At 40.5% G+C, this 21,813-nt stretch overlaps 1 protein-coding gene across 3 annotated transcripts in view; it reads left to right on the top strand.

The window, feature by feature from the left end:
• The window catches only part of PTPRO (protein tyrosine phosphatase receptor type O), a 152,445-nt gene that overhangs the window by 71,957 nt on the left and 58,675 nt on the right, over positions 1 to 21,813 (top strand). For all 3 annotated transcript variants that reach the window (XM_030960251.1, XM_030960254.1, XM_030960252.1), the window contains exons 2-4: positions 9,323 to 9,596; positions 18,812 to 18,970; positions 20,776 to 20,928. In XM_030960251.1, coding sequence (XP_030816111.1) covers positions 9,323 to 9,596; positions 18,812 to 18,970; positions 20,776 to 20,928 — 586 coding nt within the window. The remainder of the gene's footprint in view (positions 1 to 9,322; positions 9,597 to 18,811; positions 18,971 to 20,775; positions 20,929 to 21,813) is intronic.

The following is a 21,813-nucleotide window of genomic DNA, read 5'->3' as shown; positions in this document are numbered from 1 at the left end:
AATTTCTGTGAGGAGAACACTAAACCTGCAGAGCAGGAGGCTCAGCATCACCTGAGAGACCAAGACTTTTATTGTTCTTTGAATGACTTTTTAGCAACCTCACTTCGTAAACGACTCAAAACAAATTAGGAGGAAGTTTCAGGGGTTATCACTCTTTGGCAGCTCCAGAAAAGAGACCTTGATCTCCTGATTGATTCTTTGTACTCAGGGCCTGCCTGTGTCACAGAGGCAAAGGATTTATGGACATGCTTGCATCTTTTGCTGACTAGGACCTTCCATGTGCTTAAAGCTATTTGCCTTGCTCTGTCATGGCCATCATGCACTTTTATACTGCTGAAAAAGAGAATAGCTAAACAAAATTGAAACCTTATAATATCAATTTGGACAAGAAAAAAAGACTAGGAGCCGTAGTACATAAAAATGACTTTAAGAATCTGACTTGCAGCTGCCATCAAATCATACACAGCTGTTTCTGTTCTCATCTGGCTCTTGGTGTTTAAATGGAAGGTGCACAGAGACAAGCATCTGCAGGAGGCAGCTTGTTTAAGGTTAAGTGGGCAAATCAAATTCTTCAGATCCCTCTCTCCCTACAGAGTAGAGAGGGAAGCTGGATGATAAGATTTGATGCCACACCCAATTTTTATTATGATAAAATGAAGCCAGATTAATCCCACACTAAGCACAGAAGTCTCATCACAAAGTTCTGGCCAGCAAATTTTTGAGGTGTTCTTATTTAGGCAACAGCAGTCATTGTCCCCTGGGCAGTCTCCTGCTCTGGGTGGCACTTTTACATCTGGAAGGACTTTCCAGCAACTCCATTTCCTGAGCTCTTTGTATTCGCTCCTCTCTTTCTCTTCCTTCAAGTCAGCCTCTGGCAGTTGTGCTAAAAACAAAATGCTTGGTACACTGCAACCAAATAAATCCTGCTGGAGCTGTCCCTGCAGGGCAGGGTGGCAGTGACAAGTTCTGAGCCTTTGCAGCATTGGAGTTTGGGGGTGTTTATGACTTCTGAGCAGCACACTGCCAGTGTGACAGAGCATTCTTCTGTGGGTATGAACTTAGCAGATTGCTACAAATGGCTGAACTGAGCCTAAAGCCACGCTAGAAATGAATTGACAATCAGGCTGGAGCTCCAATTGAAATGTTCTGTGTGGATTTGCAATTGACCCTGTGCAGTACAAAGAGTTACAGAGCTCATCTCTTGCTAGTAATCAGGGAAATGGCGCTGTCAGCTTGCTTCCCTTTGAGCACAGGTCAGAAAAAAGCAAAAACCAAACCCCCTTACCAAGCAAAACAATCAATCACACTCATATACACACACACCCTTTACCACAGCAAATACTTCAGCAAGAAAAATTACCATTCATCTGCAGAAACTATATATAAATAACTAGAGAGAAATCTCAAGAGCTTGTCTCTTCATCTCTCGCCAGTTTAGAGAGCACAGGGGCACCACAGGGTAATCAAAGTGCAGAACATCAGGTTCCACTTGGATCTGAAAACAAAATAAAGCTGTACTTCAACCTGAGTGAGCAATCTTCCAGGGATAGGCACAGCCACATTACAGTTATGGCTCAGGGAAGAGGGGTAGTAAGCATGGAATATGAAAACTGCTGATCTGGATTTAGACTTGGATTTTCCAGACATGCCATGACTCCTGTGACCCATGAGGAAAGGGTGTTTGCAGCTTTTTTTCTGGGGAGCTGAGGGGCAGGGGGTGATAGAAAAATGGCCATCAATAAGGCAGACCACTTGTTTAAGGTAAGCACCAGACCAATGTGAAGTCACAAAACCAGATTTGGAACAGGTTTTGGTTTTTTTTTTTTTTTTTTTTGGTGGGTTTGGTGGTGTTTTGGTTTTTTTTGGTTTTTTTTTTTTTTTTTTTTGAGGGTTTTGGTTTGGTTTGGTTTTTTGTTGTTGGTTTTGGGTTTGTTGGGTTTTTTTTATTTTATGCATTTATTTTATTTTTTAGAAATGCATCCCAATGTCAAACCCTCTCTAGTAGTCTGAGAATTTTGAAAATACTTAAGGGCACTTTGGTGCCTAATCCCCTTTAAAAACATTTTCAGATATGGAACAAAGAAGTAGGATTCTGGAATAGCCCCTATCTACAAGTAAATTCATTGTTCTCTTATTATAGATCAACATGGGGGGGAAGAGAAAGTCTGGTTCTCTTCCACCATTTTCCCTTACATTGCTTTGTGATTACAAATTAATTTAATAACCACTTTTATCTCCAATTTTTCTGACAAGTGAGAACTCTTAACTCCCTCCCAGCTGTGCTCTTCATAGATAATGTAAGTAGCAAAGCATTGCATTCTGCCTTTGGGAACTAGTTCACTTGTGCACATATGAAGGGTATATATGCACCCTATCAATTCAAAATTGAGGCATTTTCCACTCTTGCAGCACCCACCAGGTCAGTCTCTACCCCTCTGTCATACTCTCAGCATGCAGTATGAAATTCAGCTGCCTCCAATCCAGCGCTGCTGGAATTGTTTTCTCATGATGCAAAATCAGTCCTCCCGTTCTGTTGAACATCAGGAATTTTCTGTGTAACTTCCTAGTATCACCTTTCAGCATCAATAGCTGTTCAGAAGCTGGTTCAGCATCAGCAGCTTCTGTTACAGACTTCCATTTTTGGCAGAGGTGAAGCCACAGTTTTGGAGCTGAAGGACTGAGCCTGAATGAATTTGCCCTTCACCACCCAAAGCCACATCTCCAGTGTGTTCCCTCTCATCTCCCAACGGGGCACTTTGCAACACCTCAGAGATTTGTTTCTCACCATGCAAGGAGAGACTTCTTTCTAATCATCAAATTCTTCAAAATCTACCTGAACTTATTGCTCATTTGGTCACTCTGCCTTCTCCTTCAGCCTTGTCACGAGGTGATCTGTTCCTCCCTCCTGGGATGGGCAGTGAGCTGCAGTTGCAGGTGGAAGCTGTGCTTAATTACACACCATCCTTAATTGCTGGATGCTGCGTATGTTCTCAGGATAATGTGTACATGGAGTTCATCTTTCTCTTCCTTTCCCCTTACTTGCTCTTTTTTGGAAATTAGCAAGGGATCCAACCAACACCTCCCACCTGGCATGTGTTCAGCTCTGATCATTTTACCATTGGTTCAGGCAGAAGTTTGCTCTCATTCTTGTCCCAGAGAGCAAGGATTGACTGGAGAAGGGCCCTTTTGGTAGAATTAAGGGATTTGAGGCAATGTGATATGTTTCCTGTGCCCTTTTTCATTTTCTGTTATTCACATACAGGCTCAAGAGGGAAGATGCATTTTAATTAAAGCACAAGGTTCATCTGGCATGTGTTTGGCTACATCCACAAGGGATGGCTAAACTTTAATTGCAGAGGCTCCTTAAAGATCTGAGTTGGAGAAGGGAAATCATATTTTCTTTCTTATCAAAATCATATTTTCTTTCAGCAGAATTAGGCTTTTTTGACATCATTTTAGTACTAGGGAAAAGCTAAAAATCTAGAGTGGAGAGAAACCAAACTGTATCTGCCTGGGTGTGAATTCCTGGTGTATTTGGGGTGCACACGTGCAGGGAGAAAAGCCATCCTAGAAGCCCTTACTTAGTTTTAAACCTTGTTAACATCGAAGCCTCTGAATCACTGTGCTTGGGTGTTGCCCTCTGCACTAGAAAGATGAGCTAGAAATATATATTTAGCAATAATTTATCAAGTATTGGACATGTTAACAGTGGGACATACAGCTAAAATACATTAGATGTAAACCTTACTGAAATTAGCATTCTGGAATCTACTTAATGCTGTCGTAGTAGCAGTTGATTGTGTGAAGAAATATTTCCTTCCCGGTTATTAACTTCAGAATGGCAGCAAAACATGGTGGGCTGTACATACCATAATGATGTTTGCTTGAAAAAAAACCCACCCCCATGTTATGCATTTGTGGGCAGAGATGGGAAAAAATACTCATTCCTTTAGAGCTGTCTCCCAGAGCAAAGAAATGTGGAAGCTCATTTATAAAATATGACCAGAGGATTGTTCTTACTGGCTTTTTGAGACTCAGAATAGCAACAGGGCTGAGGACACTATTCATAGAGCAGAATGCCAGAAATGATGTGTTAACCTGAATCACAAACCATAAATTATTGAGAACTGCAGCTTTTGCTATCTTTTTATATGTTAAAATATTCCTTTTTGCATGGAAAATCTTAACTATACAGATTTGCATTTTTTTTCCCATGGAGTATTTCTTCTGAGGTGTGTTTATTAAGGGATGATCTTTACACAACCTGTGGGAAAGTGTAGATAAAAACAAAAGCCTCAGAAATAAATATCCTTATTTTCCAGAAGTCTTTACATTTCTGTCAGAAGGCTGTAACGCTTTTGTTCACACTTTTGAAGATCATGTCAAACAATTCTTTCCTCTTGCAGTCAGCACTGAAGTCTGTGCCTGCTCCAGAACTCACTGGAACACATGGAAAGTTTAGGATGTTCTTCCCCAAGTTCTTTAAGGATGTCTTTACCTATTTTGTTTAAACTCTAGGAACTAATAATGATAGCTAGCAATTCCAAGGAAGCATGTTTTGCAATAGTACTTATTTCTCATCTGCTTTCTGTGGTTGTAGCAAAGGCCAGGATCCTGAAATCTGGATCCCAGTGCTCTTTTTTGTAAAGCTTGGACTCACTGTACCCAATGACAGAGGGACTGCAGGAATATTGCCAAGCTGGGGCCATCAGCCCTTTGGCTGTTTAGTGCTTTTTCACAATTAATTCCAGCCTTAGGTGAATCCACAGGTGTTCTGTCTGAAAAGGTCATCCTGGCTTAGTCATTCCTTTTAAGTACATAAGATTAAGTAAGATGAATCGTGGTGAGAATGAGTCATCAAATGATTTAGAATGAAATGAACATTATTGGCCACCAGGACAATATATATCAGGGTGTAGTAGAATCACTCACTAAATAGCCAATATTTCACCCAAGAGATCTGGATATAGTAGTGTTCAATATTTTCTTGTACTTGCATGGATGTTATTTTTGTCCAGCATCATGCAGTAGGTGATCAGTATGGTGCCCGAGAAGTAGATTCTCATAGCTTTAAAATTTGTTCCTGCTTACTTTGAAAATTCTGTGAATGCTGCAGTATTTACTCTGTAAAAGCTGACAAAAGTCAGATTTGTTTGGGATTTTAGTTCTAGTTGTCTGGCATTAGATAAATGAGATGCAGTTACCAGTACTTTAATTTTACAGAGCTGATGAGTGGCCACAGCTCCCCTTAAAGTCAGCAGAACTTGTAACTGCTTGCACTTCTGGTAATTGGGTTCTGGCACAATGTGTTTCAGAATGAGACATTCAGAAGCTAGAGTACTTAAAATCAGTAGTTGTTTTGCAACTTTGATCTCTTCCTCATGTGTAAAACTCATTCTGTTATATGGAAATAAACCGAGGATATAAACTTCTGAAAAGAGGACTCTGAGCTCTGCTGCACACCATTTATTTTCCTATTACTCTTTGGATATTGTTTATTTGACATGTTGTGTATCTCCTTGCCTCCCCTTCATTTTTATTTTAATTGGGACCTGGTTATTGGCTGGAAATTCCACTAACATGACTCATCCCTGCGCTGGAAATGGCTGTGAACAGGCATCACACTGTGGGATTTACTTCCCCTCCCTCCTTTTTTTCTTCTTCTAAGTGCTTTATCGTGGCACGAGCTTGTAATAATAAACCAGGAAGGAAGTTGGAGCTAATCATTTGTTTCTGAATGCACAAGCCCTGCCAAACTTCCCCACAGGCGTGAAACAGCCGCTCAAGCTGTGACACCAGCAAATTAAATCCTGGAGGTAGCTGACCAGAAGTAATGAAATGTGTATTTACCATACTGATGCTGTCAGTCTTAAGACACACTGGCTTTACAGTCTAGTTAAGTGGGGCACGTTTGTCACTTGCAGTGGTGCTTAGAGAAAATACTCAGCTTTTTTTCTTAGCCTTCTTTTCAAAATCACAAGCCCAGTGCTGGCTGGTAACCCTGACCTTGTACAACTTGAAGGATGGATGGCCAGAATGGTCTGTTCTTTTTGAAATACATTCCAAAGGGGATAAATGATTTCATCTCATGACATGTTAATTACCTATTCTTTTTATTGATCTCTGATCTGCCTTAGAAATTAAAGGCTAAAAGTTACTTCAAGAGCCAGGGGATAATAAAGAGCAGATGTCTCCCCCATACCATGTGTCCCCTGCATGCAGCAGTTGGAAAGCACACGGAGGGACACACAATCACTGGAAAGGGGCCACTCCAGAGAGGGATGCATCCTGCAGAGGGGCACAGTGATGGGCTGGATGGGGCACAGGGTTGCTAAGGAGATGGCCCTCAAAAAATGCATCATGCAGCAGTGCTTCCAAAGAATCTGGACATGGATGAGGGAAGTTATCATTTCATAATCCCCACATGCTTAAGGTGATGGAGGACTCAAAAAAAAGCTATTTATCCCAGGCAGGTGTCATAGGTAACAACAGGAAATGTCTGAGAGTTTTATTTAGCTGGGAGAAGCATTCCATGCTAATTCTGTGGGAGTTGTTGAAGAGGGCTTGTGAATTATTTGCTGAATAGTGCTTGCTGTGGATTCAGGAAAACATTGAGGGGGAAAAAATAAAAGCATGGTCTTCATCATGGTTAATACAATACCCATGGAAGAATCCAGGAGTAAAATCACAAACCCACATGAGCATTGCCTGATATCTAATTATATCCTAGGAATGTCCATGACTCTGCAATTAAATGCTTAATTTCCAGCTGTACTTGATTAGCATAGCAATGGATTTATAGCATCCAGCTATAAGGAACTTGCTTTGAACTGTTTGTTGGCACATATAAATTCATTTGGCACTTTGGGCTGGTTCTCTGTAGCCAGGTAGGCACGTGGAGTCAGAGCTGTGGAATTCAGTGCCAAGGCCAAGGGAAGGCCAGAATAATTTCAAAGACAACACCATTCTTTTTCCTCTAGTGAAGCATTCAAATGCAAGTCTGTGGAAGGTCAAAACCCACAGATTTCTGTGGGATTATATATGAACTGCAAGCTTAGTGTGTAGAAATAACCTTGCTGAGTCCTTGCTTGGTCTTGGAAGACAGCCATGGCTTCTGTGATAGAATAGTGCATGTGCTTCTGGAAAGCCAAGACACCTGTGCCTTTCTTCTCTTTTTTCTCCTGTCTTCCCACACCAGGAGGGCTGAAGGATTGATTCCACATTTTCTTAGTGAAAAGGAAATAGGGAGGAAGAAGGATAAGAGAACCTCTACTTGGTTTTGAGCAGATCTAAACCTAATCCCCAGTTAAATGTTTGAGTCTCTGTGAATCCAAATGCTAGACTGGGATTTAAGGCAAAATACAACCACTTGAAATGCAGAATTTTGATCTACTCAAGGGTAAGCCTGTTGAATTCAACTCAGGCTGGGGAAAACACATGGAAGCTTTTTTGTAGTTGTAGTTTTACATTATAAACCTTTTGGAGCAATTGCTTTGCCATCTGTGAAAAATTACCCAGACTTCCATACCAAAATATTCTCCCACTGATAACATTGGCAGATACAATTTTAACAACTTAAAAGTAATTTTTTTAAAAGACTAACTAAAGCAAACCTCAAATCAGCAGCTGAAGTTGCATTGCCTCCGTTTTTAATCACAGGCTTGGAGCTGTCTAGACAGGTTATCCTCTTTGGGCTGCACTGATTATGTGCTTTGTGCCATGTTCTCCTCTTGGATCAGATGGGAGGGTTTGCTTAGGGGCTCTGTCTCAAGCCTGTGGCTTTGCCTCTAGGGTGGTGTAGCCTTAGGTACACTGTAAATGTCAAAGCCCAATGATAATACCATCAATACATGGAAAGACAAACTGCTGCTGGTTTAACTCTTACACTCCAAGAACCAATTATTTATTCTTGGCAAGTTTATTTCTCTTGTTATTGTTGTTGTGGGGTTATTTTCTTCTTCTTTTTTTTTTTTTTGAGGTGTTTTTTGAATGCCAGGAGTTGGCAACACCAGATGTGTGAATTTCAAATAGGGATCCTGGTTCTTGCAGCATAAATCCCAGAAATATTGTTTCCATGGAAGAACAAGCACTAAACAAAACCACAAGAAAATAGGAGGTAGGCTGCTAGAATTAATCTCTGAAGGGGGTCTCTAGCTCTCTCTGGTACAGGAACAACTTGATCAAAGAAGTTGCAAGCTAAAGTTCCACCTTTCCCTGAGAGCTTTCAGCCTGTGAAACATGAAGGAAAAATATACTGTGGAGTTGAGAACTGAAAATACCAGATATTGCTGTTTTCATGGGGGGGTAAAATAATTATAAGCTGTGGTGTGGTCTAATAAACAAAAAGGCAACTCTTAAAGTAAGCTTGAACTTTTCCTTTTCATTAATTAGCATGAATCTGTTTTGAAATTCATGTAGAGAACAAGTGTTTCTCCTGACAGCTGGTTTGAAATTAATAAAAAGGAAAGTGTTTTCAGCTGGCAGTGGCTTAACACGCTCATGATAGATGAAAACAAGGTTAAATTGCTCCTTTCTCTCTACTACTAATAAAAGAAATATTGGAAATTAAATGCTATAGCTTAGGAAATAAAAAGTGCCAGCCAAAACAATGGACATAGTGGTGAGAGCTGCTTAGCTCTTGGTCCTTGCTGAAATGGGCAAATATGGTTAATGCAATACCCATTTGGAAAAGCTTAGGCAGTACCCAAAATTATTCTTCAGTTGTAGGCTTTCAGAATATGTTGTGTTGAGGAATATATGATCCTGTTTCTGCAAGATAAGAGTCTTGATTTAATCAACTCTTTTTTTTGGGATTTAAATGACATTGAGGCTTTTTTGGAAATCCTCTTGCCCTGATACCCTTTACAATCTCATCCTCCTTCTGCTCTACTTCACCTTTCTTCATGAAAGGATGACAGAGGCTTTATTCCTCAAGGTGTAAGGAATGGAGTATGTGGAGTACCAGAAAACACACAGCAGGATCCAGCCTCTGCTGCAGAGAGCCTGGCCTCTGATAATCAGATACCTGTGGACTCTGGCTGACTGCGAATTGCAGCCTGAAATAATTGCTCCTGTTTGATGTTAACTCTCCAGTAGAATACAAGACGTAACTTTATTGCAAATATGAATATCTTTTGAATAACAAGGGAAATAGGTAAAAGTAAAATACTAGATTTTACCTCAACAAACTCTTTATTCTTGTCTTGCAGAGTGTAGAACCCTTCCAAGTTTTGGAAATATGAGTATCTTATGAATAACAAGGGAAATAGGTGCAAGTAAAATTGGATTTTACCTCAACAAACTCTTTATTCTTGTCTTGTAGAGTGCAGAGCCTTTCCAAGTTGCTGTCAGAGAGGACAATTGTATCATTGTGTCCCTGGAGGCATCAGACGTGGTGAGCTCATCCTCTGTGTATGTTGTGAAGATAGCTGGAGAATCCAAGAACTACTTTTTCCAGTTCGATGAATTCAATAGCACTTTACCTGCCCCTGTGGTTTTTAATGCCAAATACCATGGCCTGTATTACATAGTGACTCTCTTGGTGGTCAACTCAAATATGGTTTCCAAGTCAGCGAGATCAATCACTGTGCTAACCAGTAAGTAACATCTTATTCTTCTTTTCTTCTCTTTCTTGTCTGTATGTGTGGCTTTTTTTCCCCCAGAAGTTCTTCCTGTGAAGAAGGTTGGGTTTGGTTTTTTTTGTCAATGGGTCCTGCTTGTGTGTAGGTTGCATCCCTGTGTGAAAACAATAGGGAAGAAGTTTTGACAAGGTGTAAGTGAAAATTCACAAGGTGTGGGCAGGAAGAAAGGAAGGGTTGTAGGTTTCCCCTGGCTGGCCCTTCCTGAACACTGAAGTGTAACATACTAAACAGTGTGACGAATGAGCCCCCCCTTTTGGGATATTCATCCTAAACCCTTCAAACCAGGAGTTCCAAATATCTAGTAAAGGGCACGACAAGTGTTGACTGACATTTCAGTGTAAGCGCTCCTCTTATTTCTGAGTTTTATTCTGTTTCAAATGCTATTGTTTAAATGCTATTCTGTTTGAAATACATTGTTGTTTGACTGCTAATATGTGGAAGCAATACCAAACTTGGAAAGCAGACACCAGTCACCAAAACCCTGTGTTTCTGCCAGTACAGCTGAAGGTGTTTGTGATGGAGAACACATTTCTAGTGGCCTGTCTCTTGCTATTTCCAGGTGCATTGATCCTGGGGGAGACGTGTGATTTTGTTTGCTCTGTCACTGTACAAAGTACCACAGATGTCCAGCTGTGCTTCTGACTCTGAGGTTCCATGCGCCAGCCTGGAAACTGAAAACAATTTGTAGAATAGAAAATTATTTCTTAATCTCAAAGATGACAAAAAAATCAGTTTGGATAGAGCCAGACTAATTTTTTGTTGGGGTTTTTTTTTTGTTTTTTTTTTTTTTTTGTTTCCCTAAATGGCACATTGGATTGTATGGGTAGTTTTAATTGTATTACATCTGAGGAACTGTTTGTATTACATTTGAGGAATTGTTATTATTTTTTGTACCTGTGTTATTGTGTCAATGAGGAAACACCATCCACAGTAATAACATTCAGAGCATGTTAAAGTAGGTTCATGTGTTATTGAGTGTGGTGCCTAAAATTCAGGATTAATGAGATTTTATATCATCTATACATTCTTCAGCCTTCCCTTGTGTGCTCAAGTTGTGCCCTGATGAGGAAAACCATGAGAGGTTCCATAGGAAAAGTATCATGTTGTTGGGTAATGCAAGAACTGAACAATTTCAGGGTTCACAGGCAACCTGAATTTCCTTTCCTTTGACTGCTTTAACCTTGTAAGCAAAGTAGTAATTTTAATCCAATTTTCTATTTTATGTTTGTTTCCTTCAAAGAAAATAATTAAAGCACCTGTTGTCATATACAACTGGAAGAAAAAGGCCTCACTATGCATTCTTAGCAGGTTTTGGGTGCTGCATTTGCAGTTGTGCAGCAGAACCCATTGCTCTTTGATTTCCAGAGCCCACAAGGGTCTCTGGTAGCAGGGAAGGTGTGACCCAGGCTGGCAGATGGTGCACACACTCCTGTGCAGGGAATCTCTGAAGGAAGCCAGAGTCACTCAGCCCACCAAAGCCAGCCCCAGGCTTCCCATTTCTGGCTCAGGGGTTTCCACAAGGTGTTCCTGGGAAAGTATGAAGCTGGGGGCTCCAAGGGCATGTCCTGTGTCGCTCTCCCTCATCCAAGGCTTGATGGTTTCACCACTCTTGGGTTTTCTGTGATTGAAACGGCCCCCAAGGTATTAAAAGGTCTTTTTTCCCAGCCCAGCGACTAAAGAAGAAGTTGAGATTCCTCAGCTCTGGTTTTCAAGGTTGTTTATTTTCCCTTACCTACTACATTCTTTCTCTGACCTGCTGAGACCTGTCCAGCAGGTTGGGTTGTGGCACAGTGACCGCCCTTGGGGTGGTGTTTGCTTTTTATACTAAAAACTACATGTACTTTATTTACAATAATTTTCCAATACCTATCACCTATGTTAGACAGTCTGTCTCTACTCTAAACCAATCCAAAAGTGCCACCATCACAGCAGAAGATGGAGGACAAAAGAAGGACAGGACACGCCCAGATTTCTCCATCTTGCCTCTTGGACCCCCATTCTAAATCTCCAAAATTCTACTTTTTCACCCTGTGACAAATTAACTATCATTCTACTCAAGCCCTTGTGGCTTGTAACTCTTCACAAAGTTGGTAATTGTTTCCATGGGCTAAAATCAAAGGCACAGGTGTTTGTGACTCCGTGCCAAGGCCTCTGAGCCCCTGCCAGGGTCTCAAATCACCCAGGGCAGCCAGAGGAATGTCCTAGGTTCCGACACACCTCCTGTCTGATAGGGTGTGCTGGCAGCATCTTGGGGTGTCCTGCTGCTCCCTCAGACCTTGGAAGGACCAGGGATCCTGGCACTCAGCCAGTGCTGCCAGTGGGACACGTGTAACAGAGAGAGAACTGGGGATTTCTCTGGTTTTTGCCTCGACAGAGTGACAACCACGATCATGGCAAAGAAAGGGCAGTCCTGCAGGCAGCATTGAAGGGTGCTGCACTGAACTTCAAAAGTAGGCTGTAAATTGTGAGCTTTGGAAGGGAAAGGATCCAATCTCCTCTGTGATATTTTCTGTCAGGCAGACTGATGAGTGCTGGCTCTCTTGCAGCAGCCTTTGCTCCTGATTTCATCTTTTGGAGCACAAGGCTACAGGACTGAAAGTAAATTTGGAATGAAAAGGCAGCGTGGCAGGGTGGGATTTTTAAGGTGTTTCAATACCCTTCAGGTTTTGAGAAGAGTTCTTAAAACTCCTTTTGTGACCGCTGGTTTCTCCTACAAAAATGCATGATGTGGTATTTGGTTTGTTGCTGGGTTTTTCCTCCTCTCATTGGTATTGTCCACTTCCTGTTTTTCATAATTTTATGACTATCAATTAACTTGATTTTTTTTTGGCAGATAACAATTAGGATAGATCTATATTTTTCTTTTTGCCCTGTGCTGAATGTTTAATATTCTTGGTTTATTAATCATGCAAAGACATATAACTATCTAAATTATTCCATCTATATCTTACACATGAAAGAATGGCACATTGCAATTAGCTTCCAGTACCAAATTAATTCCTGCTCTAACTCCATTGGTGTCAGGAGAGCTTTACCAGTGGCAGATTGACCCCATTCATTAGGCTGCCACAAAATAAATCAGTCAGGATAGCCAGTGATGCCAATGTGGTTATTCCCAAGGCAGTGCTCACAAGAGTTTTTTGGCATCTCCTGGAGACTGCAAAGGAGATACAGCTTTTCAATGTGTGGTGGAGGTCTGAGTTTCACACAGAGCTGTGTGTACCCAAAAAGTGTTCATCAAAACAAGACCAAGGTGCCTCAAAGACATTGCCTACTTAGAAATTCAGTGAGAGTCGTGAAAGACCTCTGCTTTCTGGTGGTAAATCCTGATGACATTTCCTTTCTCCTGTTCATGTCTCCCATCAATATGCTACATCTAAGGGAACTGGCAAGAAAAAGCAAGAGAAGAACAAATTTAGGAGAAGAATTTTTTTTTTCATCCCTTAACGGGTTTCTGGCCAGAAAAACATTGAAAACCTAACAAAATATATATTTTATGCATTATATAAAGACATATATATGTGTAATTCTTCATATAAATGTATGGGCATAAATATGTACGTATAAAAATACAAAATCATGTCACATAAATATACCTATAACATAAAATCATAGTATCATTTAGGTTGGAAAAGATAATCAATATCAACCATTAACCTGACACTGTCAAGTTCATCACCAGACCATGTCCCCAGGTGCCACCTCCACATATTCTTGGAACACTTCTAAGGATGGCAACTCAACCACTTCCCTGGGCAGCTTATTCCAATGCCTGACCACCTTTTCAGTGAAGTTTTTCCTCATATTCAATGTAAACCTTCAGATTTGTCAGGCACAATTTGTCCTTAACAAAGCCATCCTGTCTGGGATCACTTCCTTGTATTGCATGTGAGCATGTCACCCATGCACATTTTCATGTGTATATGTTCCTTTTGAGAATTCCATTGTTCATTTGGTCCTTTTCTACAAGACTGCACAGTTCTGCTTGTCTCTGATTTGAAGAATTTCAGGGTTCTCTCATGTTAATCAAAAATACCACAAGCTGTAGAATTTCCTCGTTTAGGCTCTGTAGTCCAGATTGTTGCAGTGAAAAGGATGAGCTATTTGAAAACTCTTAGATACTCTTAGAAACTCCTTCTTAGATAAGAAACCTGTAACATGGAATTTTAGCACAAAATAGCACTTTTTGCTTCTGATTCTGTAGCAAAGTTGTGTTCAGCAAATTTGGCTCTGTACATCACTGAAGGAGAAAAATGGAAACCCTGACTGCTTTTTAGAGATCCGTGCAATGGTTTTGAGAAGAATAATTGTGAGAATCTCATCTTCCTGGCTGGATTCCTGTGAGTGCAATTGTGCTGTGCCTGTCAGAGTCACCTTCCTTCCAGTCTGGGCAATGTTGAAGCAGTTCTGGTATCTCACACAACTGTTTCAGGCTTGCTTTCCTCTGCTCGTGGAGCTTTGGCTTTTCAATGGGGATGGAGTAACTCTGGAATTTGTATAATTTATTTAATGTTTGACATACTTGACTGAAAATTCCGCCTTATTACTAATTGATTTTAAAGTAGTTTATGAAATAAATTAAGAGCACATCTGTAAGATCAGTGACTGATATTCTCACTCACTCATCCTACATTTTCCCAGCTTGAAGCCTTATTTTATTCTTCCCAGGGTGAGTCATACCCATATAGCATCTTCTTTTTTTTCTTTCCATATGCACTGTCGGCTTTACCGTTTATACATTTGTAGGAATGGGGAAAGCTGTACATTGCAAAGATATTGTGTGCTGCAGGAAAAAAATGTGCCTCTGCTGGGAATTGGAGAAATCTGGATCTGAGGATCTCTGGTGGTAATTAAGAGCAGCTCTGCCTGGCTTTTTTATTTTAGCTGATGATTAGGAGCTCTGAGTGGTAAAATGTCTCATTGTTTCAAAAACTGATGGTTCCTTATATACATGACTGTGAAATATATTCCCTTTAGGGGGAGTTCTGCCTCTGTGTCTCCTACAAAAATATTCCCCTGTAGAGGCCAACAGCTGCTGCCTGGGATTGATCTCCAGCCCTCAGAAAGTAATTGGCATTGCACCCAGTTAATGCTCTGTTGTCATTGTGCCAGATGCTGCAGGAAGTGATTCAGCAGGTCCAATCCTTTCCTCTGGCTTGTTAATGGATCAGGGTTCTTTAACTCTGAGCTTCAGAGGGTTTTTTCCTTAATGAAATGTGAAACTTTAGTCCTTCATGTTTTTCTTTCTTAAAGGATGATGTGAGACACCTTTAAAAAGGCTGGTTGTCTGTGGCAGCCCTAACTTTGAAATGTAACTCACAACAGCATCTAGGTCCATTAGGGCTCATCTTCTCCCAGCAAATAAACCATGCTATCCTCGTTTTAGGGTGAAAAAAACTTCTCCATCAGAATCAAAGAAACAGAAAGAACTGCAGCCTGCTGTAATTTGCATTGTAAGGAGGATCTAAACAATTGGCCTAAATCTGTTCAAGAGCAATAGCTATGCCTTTGTTCTTGTGACAACATTATTTTTTAGGTTGTGCCATCTTTTTACTTATCGCCCTATGTGGCCATGTAGAAATTGCACTATATGTCATCATTGCTCAGGTACTATTTTCACTTCCATTCCCCCTTCATAAGCACAATATCACTATTACCTATCATGAACTTGAACACTGTGTTCCCAAAGTATTGAACAAGAGCTTCTTTAATCTCAAAGATGGTTTCTTTTTAACAAGAGATAAAACATCCTAAGGTTTACAGCATAATGGAAGCTTTACCCTGGCTGTGCCTTACTCCCAGTAATGGTACAGCTACATAAATAGTACCATCTGGGGAGAAAATTACATAATTCACAACTTCATCCTGTAAATAAAGAGAATTACCCATGGGGGCTAGGTCACTCCATTAATTGGGCATCTTTTTTATAAAAGTCACAATATGGAGGTAAATAATGATTAATCTGGGTTCCAGTGTGAGAAGCAAGAGATCTCAGTCCCACATGTAATGCTGGATTCTAAGCTACAGCAATAATCAATTCAATTTGTAGAGTGACCCAATCTGCACATATTACAAACAAACTGGTTTGGATTGAAATATGGTACTTATTTTCACAGCACTTTTTCCCCCTGAATTGCAAATATTAATGTGTGTGACACAAACTGAATGTATTAATGGAGGATTTAGCATTCAGAATTTTTCAGGGCATTGGAGGAAGATGTTAGGCACATTTATTATGCTGTCTTGATGCTTGTGTAATGTAAGTTATATGCTAAATGCAAAATGCTGGAAAGGCCAGGATAAACAGAGAAGCTGAGTTTCCTGTAAACAGATAAAATGGGAAAGCAGCTGCTACAGAAGCAGCAGATTCTGAGGCACTATGAAAAATGGCAAATTCAGGTCTTGATCCTGCAATCATGTCTATGTGTGTATAATATAATCTCCAAGTCTAAAAATAAAGAGATTGTAAGTGAAGAGGTACTTTAAACTATTAAAAGGGACAGTGAAATGCTCTAAATCCCTTCTGTAATATGACTTCAGCATAGTACAGGGCTTTTATAAAGCTCTAAGTATTAAATTTCTGTGATTCCACTTTATTTAGCCTATTTCTTGACAGCCACTGAAATCTGTGACAAGCTGGATCCTAAACACTGAAAATAGCAAAATTAAAAAGACCAGACTGTTTATGCTCTGAATTATAAATATAGATAGTAAAGAGTGACATTTTACATTCTTTAATTTTAATAGCCCTAGGAGCAGTTAGTAAGTGAAAGACAGAGCATGATGGTTATCTGCTGAGCATTCTTTTAATTTCACAGTGTGCAAATAGCTTTTGATGTGAAGATTTGGTGCTGAATGAAGTAAGATAATGGGAGGATCTTTAAATTGCATTATGCCACTCATGCAGCTCTGCTGACATCAGCCACGAGCAGGGAGAGGATAGTGAGAGGAAGAGAGCGACACGAAAGAGAGTCTGTGGTGATTACCACTTAATTCAATTGTTGCTTAATTAAATCAAAGCATCAGGAGGAAAAATCATCTGGATTAAAAATGAATATAGCTTCCATCCTTTATTTGATTTGTTGTAGGAAGGAATAAATGGGGGTAATTGAATCACTGGCACAAGAAAGTTTCAGTAATTCTTTCAGAAACGAGGAGATCTCAGATGTGAATGAGATAGCAGGAGAAAGCCCAGGGCACACCCACCAGTGTGGGAGATGCCTGCACATAAGCACTGTGCTATTTAGAGATTGTTATTGACATTTAAACCACCCTGGTGTGCTGTGTGAGCTGTGATATGAACCCTCTGGCCATGTGGGGAGTCATTTCCACTCTTTATTTCGGAGTAAGCGATGGGAAGAGCGTTGGCAGAAAGAAGAGGGTAGGCTTTGTTTCCTGTGCTCTGCTCTACTCCTGTTTATTTCTGGGCTATCATGAAATGTCAGCAGAATTTTCTCAGATCCCATCATTGAAGTGCCTGTTGGTATCTGTGAGATGGGGAGTTTCTCTTTGTAAGTGATTAATGTACAAATATACTGATATATATCTGATGGAGATGATGCCATGAGAAATAGTTTAATAATCCCACACTATTGCATTTCCATGCTCTGGCAAAGTTAGAAATGATGACACACTGGTTTTGGTGAGAGATTCTGTTTGCATCTATGGTTTTATTCCCAGTTGTTTTTTCTTCTCTGTTTCTCATCACATCTAGAAACTTAAAGCTGTAGTGGAAATACTCTGCTGGTCATTGGGATTTAGTTTTCTCTTTCCCTACAGTGTTGCTTTTCCATCTTTGATTAACTTCACCTCCTGTGTGAAAATTCCACTTTTGATAATGGTCTTCCCATTTCATCTGCTCTTTCTCCTTGCCATTGTGACTGTATGCTCTTTGGGGAAAAATATTTTATTGTCTTTTGTCCAGGGCCTAGAGCAGCAGAATCTTGGACTCAAACAGGTCCTGCAAGGCTGTGCTAATCAACAGCCTGAATTTTGCAATCTGATCCCTGTAGTGTGCAAGAACTAAATCAATGTGCTAATCTTTATAATGGTGTAGGCATAATTGCATTAACAATCTCTATTAAAATATGTTAATAAGACAAATTTTAGCTAACAGTATAACCTTGCTTGGACCTCTTAACCACAGAATAATTGGGTTGCTGTCATTTTTTTCTTGCTGAGGAGAGCATTGAACAAAAGGTGTTCTTTCTTTTAGTTTTTCTTGGGGTTTTTTAATGAATAGAGCAGGCTGAATAAAAATGTGACTCATTGTCAGTAGCAATGCAGCAGTGAACTGACATGGCTTTCCTCAGCTGATGGAGCTGCACTGGTCTGGATTTCAGATCACAGGACACAGGATATTTTTCTTACTTTTTGTGGCCTACCTGACTCTGAGTTCAGAGAGCAGCAGTTCCTGACTTACCTGCTTCCTGTGCACAGGCTTTCCCTGTGTCCTCCAATAAACCACTTTACTTCTCTGTACCTCAGTTATTCATCTTTAAAATAATGGTAGTGGTCCTGTTCATTTTGTAGAAGTTTGGTGTGGATAAACAGATAAGGATAGTGGCCCTCTCACGTGGTGGGAGTGGGGACTGTAGAACTACGCATGAAATAAAGAAATGTATAGATACCAAAATGGGAAATCTTTATTCATGTAGCTTCCTTTTGCCGTTACACTGGTAATTTTCTCAGCTCATATTGAAAGCTCTACATTTATGCTGAAGTCACAAGCAGTTTCAAGTGTTGTGTTGGTTTTGTCTGGGCACTTCTACATGATCGACAAGTATGAAAGATTAAAATGTTACTGAGGTCATGACTGTGAGCGCTTAAATAATAACTTTTTTTTAAATGCCAAATATGGACATTTTGCTGTTGAAGCATAAATGTTAAGAAGATACATTCTTTGAAGGGAGGTGAATATAGAAATACTAGCTTTGACAATGTCCCAGTAGCTTTGCTCCACACCTCAGTGAAACCCCAAATATCATCTGGTAGATTTAAGAGTGCCTGTGCCATACCTACAAAAGCATTTATTTTCACTGATATTGTATATACCATACCTACAAAAACATTTATTTTCATTGATATTTTTTATGTGCAAAGAACTCAGTTTGCCTATTAATCTGCCCCTTTCTTCCTTTTTTCCCCCCTTTTGTTTGTATATCCTTTAGAACCACTTCCTGTGAGCAATGTTTCTATCTATGATTACAAGCCATCTCCAGAAACAGGAGTACTGTTTGAAATTCAGTACCCAGAGAAGTACAATGTTTTTACCAGGGTCAATATAAGCTATTGGGAAGGAAAAGACTACAGAACAATGCTCTACAAAGGTAGGTGGAAACTATTTCACCAAAATTTAATGCTAACTCTGCTGGAAACATCCAAAACAGTGGCCTTAGGTGGGGTTTTGACGTGTATTTATATCATGATTTGTGCTTCTGGTGATGTGCTTTTATATTGAGAAGTAAGAGATGGGTCTTTGAATTGAGCTGGTGGCTCACTTGGGATTTTTAAATTGCCAGAATCCTTGTTCTAGTGGTATTCCCTTTCTTTTGGATTTTAGAAGAAGACTCTGGATTTTTATACTCAGTCTGAAATTAGCCTGGGAAGACATCCCCAGTCACTGGTGCTTGTGTGTCAGTTCAAACCAATACAAAAGCTCCCAGGCTCTCCCCTCTGGCCAAGGATCCCTCTTTGGTCTATGGCTGATAGGAAAGCTCCGGGATGTCCCAGAGGAGGGAAACCCATTCAATAAACCTGATTGTTGGCACAGGATCAAACCTGGTGGTTCTGTGTCACCCTGCAGTGGCACAGTGCTGTGCTGTACAGTACATCAATGCAGCATTCAGTGTGTCCCTGAGCTAAAAAACCCTGCTGCACAATAGAAATTTCAATGCTCTTAAGATAATCTAATCGAGGGCAATCAATCTAACAGTCTAGACAGTCAGCCTAAGCAAACATTCTTTAGAATGATCTAAACAAGAGCAATTTCTGTTTTCTTTATTTGTTCACAACAGAACCCTTTCATATGTTTGTTCACAACTTTCGCCCTTGCAGTATGGCTTAAGCACAGTATCTGTCTCAGAGATATAAATGGGACTATAAATGCCCTGTGGGAAACACCCTAAGAGGTGAGGAAGGCACCCAAGTGCCTTATGGACCCTGAAACCCCAATGGTTTAACGTCCCATAGTGGCAGTAAAATCTAAAATCAAATCAAAATTAAATCCAAAATCAAAATCTTTGGGAAATCCAGTAAGTGCTGAATTGAATTTTAGGCACTGAGTTAAGGATCCCAGAATAGAAGACTGGTCACTGGAAACTGTCTTTAAAGTCAGCAGAGGGAGATACACACCTCCAGAAGGAGGTCAGAGAATTTGGGAGTCTCTTTGCTTCAATATAAAGTGGGGCTAGAAATCCTCTCCTCAGTGCTGTAAAGGGCCAGAAGTTAGGAAGGATAAAGTCTGGATCGTGGCAGAAAATACAGGTGACCTCTTTGCAGAGAACAAAAGGGACACCAGCAGTAATTAGTCTCTTCCACAGCTAATAGATGGTTCTGGGGGCTGTAAAGCTAAAACTGCTGATAAATAAAAGAGTCAGCCTAAATTAGGAGATTCACTAATCAGCTTGCACACAGCCAGATAGCCCTGAGCAAGTTCTCTTCAGCCCTCATGTGTGGTGGATGTGAGCTGAGCCCTCAGCACCACTCAATTGTTCCTTTGAACATCTCCCACCTGTGCTGGGCCTCAGTCAGCAAAACACCAAAGAGGTTTTGCGTGCAGCAGTTAAAGGTCTGCAGGAGCTGTCAGATGCTCTTTGAGATATTCCCTGTCACGTGGAGCAGGTTGCCAGATTCACTTCCCTTGCCAGTGAAAAGCAGCTCATGTGTTTCTCGTGCTGGGCTGGGTTTTTTTTTGGTCTTTCTTTTTTCTGGTAGCAAAGTGGCTTTGACAGCCAGGAAAAGTGTTGGCAAACTGAATTATTACAATTTCATGTCTCAGAGCAGGCTGAAAAATGTTTAAACATCTAAAGCATTGCCCATTCACCATGTGCAGTCACATTATCAGAAAGCAAACTTTTGATGCATTATCTGCTTTTTTTTTCCCTTCCTTCTTTTCTCTTTAAACCTTCTGCAGATTTCTTCAAAGGTAAAACAGTTTTCAATCACTGGCTGCCAGGCATATGCTACAGTAACATCACCTTTCAGTTGGTATCAGAAGCAACCTTCAACAAGAGCACACTGGTGGAATACAGTGGGGTCCAACACGAGCCCAAGCAGCACAGAACAGGTGATGGAAATTCTTACACACCATTTCTTCCAAGTCTGTATTGCTGCTTTTCTTGCTGCTGTGGGGAGGGGATTGATCCCACAGAGAGCAGGGTCTGTGTGGGAGCACAGGAGGGGAGGATGTTGTGGCTGTTCCATAGGCTTGTGATGCAAACAGCACAGAGGGAAGTTTGTGTGTTTCTGTTATAAAGCTTGCTTCTCAGAAAATAACTTCTGCTTCGCGTGAGGTATCCTACGCCTTGTGTGAGAGTCATAGACATATTTTCTGAAAAATCCTTTTGCTAGGATTTTTCTCCTGAGAAGCTGAGAAGCCTCAGAAAAGAAATGTAAACAATAATTTTCTGATTGCTTGGAATGTGGTTTGGAGGTTGCTTTCCGACAGGTGCATCTTTGATTGGTTCCATGTGGATTGTTTCTACTTGATGGCCAATCACAGGTCCTGCTGTTTTGGGACTCTAGTCAGTCACAAGATTTTATTATTCATTCTTTTCTAGCCTTCTGATGTCTCCCTCCTTTCTCTTTCTTTAGTATAGTTTTAATATATCATTATAATATAATATAATATATAATATAGTATCAGCCTTCTGAAACATGAAGGCAAGATTCTCATCTCTCACCTTGTCCTGGGGACCCTCGAACACCACCACATGAGAGGAATGAATTTTTATGCCACAGGAATAGCTGCAGTGAGCAGACTATTGATCTGTCTCTGTTGCTCTGTCTCCTTGTGCAGTGAATCACAGCTGAACTGCTCGAGAAGACCTTCCTCACTGTGCACTTTTCCATCACGGAGAAGAATGTCATAGCTGCCTGACTTGGCGGCCACTCTGTGCCCTGAAGCATGAACTTTTAATTTCCAAGACAGCAATGTTGCAAAGGCTGAAAA

This window comes from Camarhynchus parvulus, chromosome 1A, assembly GCF_901933205.1.
Source record: "Camarhynchus parvulus chromosome 1A, STF_HiC, whole genome shotgun sequence".
NCBI lineage: Eukaryota > Metazoa > Chordata > Aves > Passeriformes > Thraupidae > Camarhynchus > Camarhynchus parvulus.
Note: the sequence above shows the minus strand (reverse complement) of the source record. Positions and strands in the feature narration are given on the sequence as shown.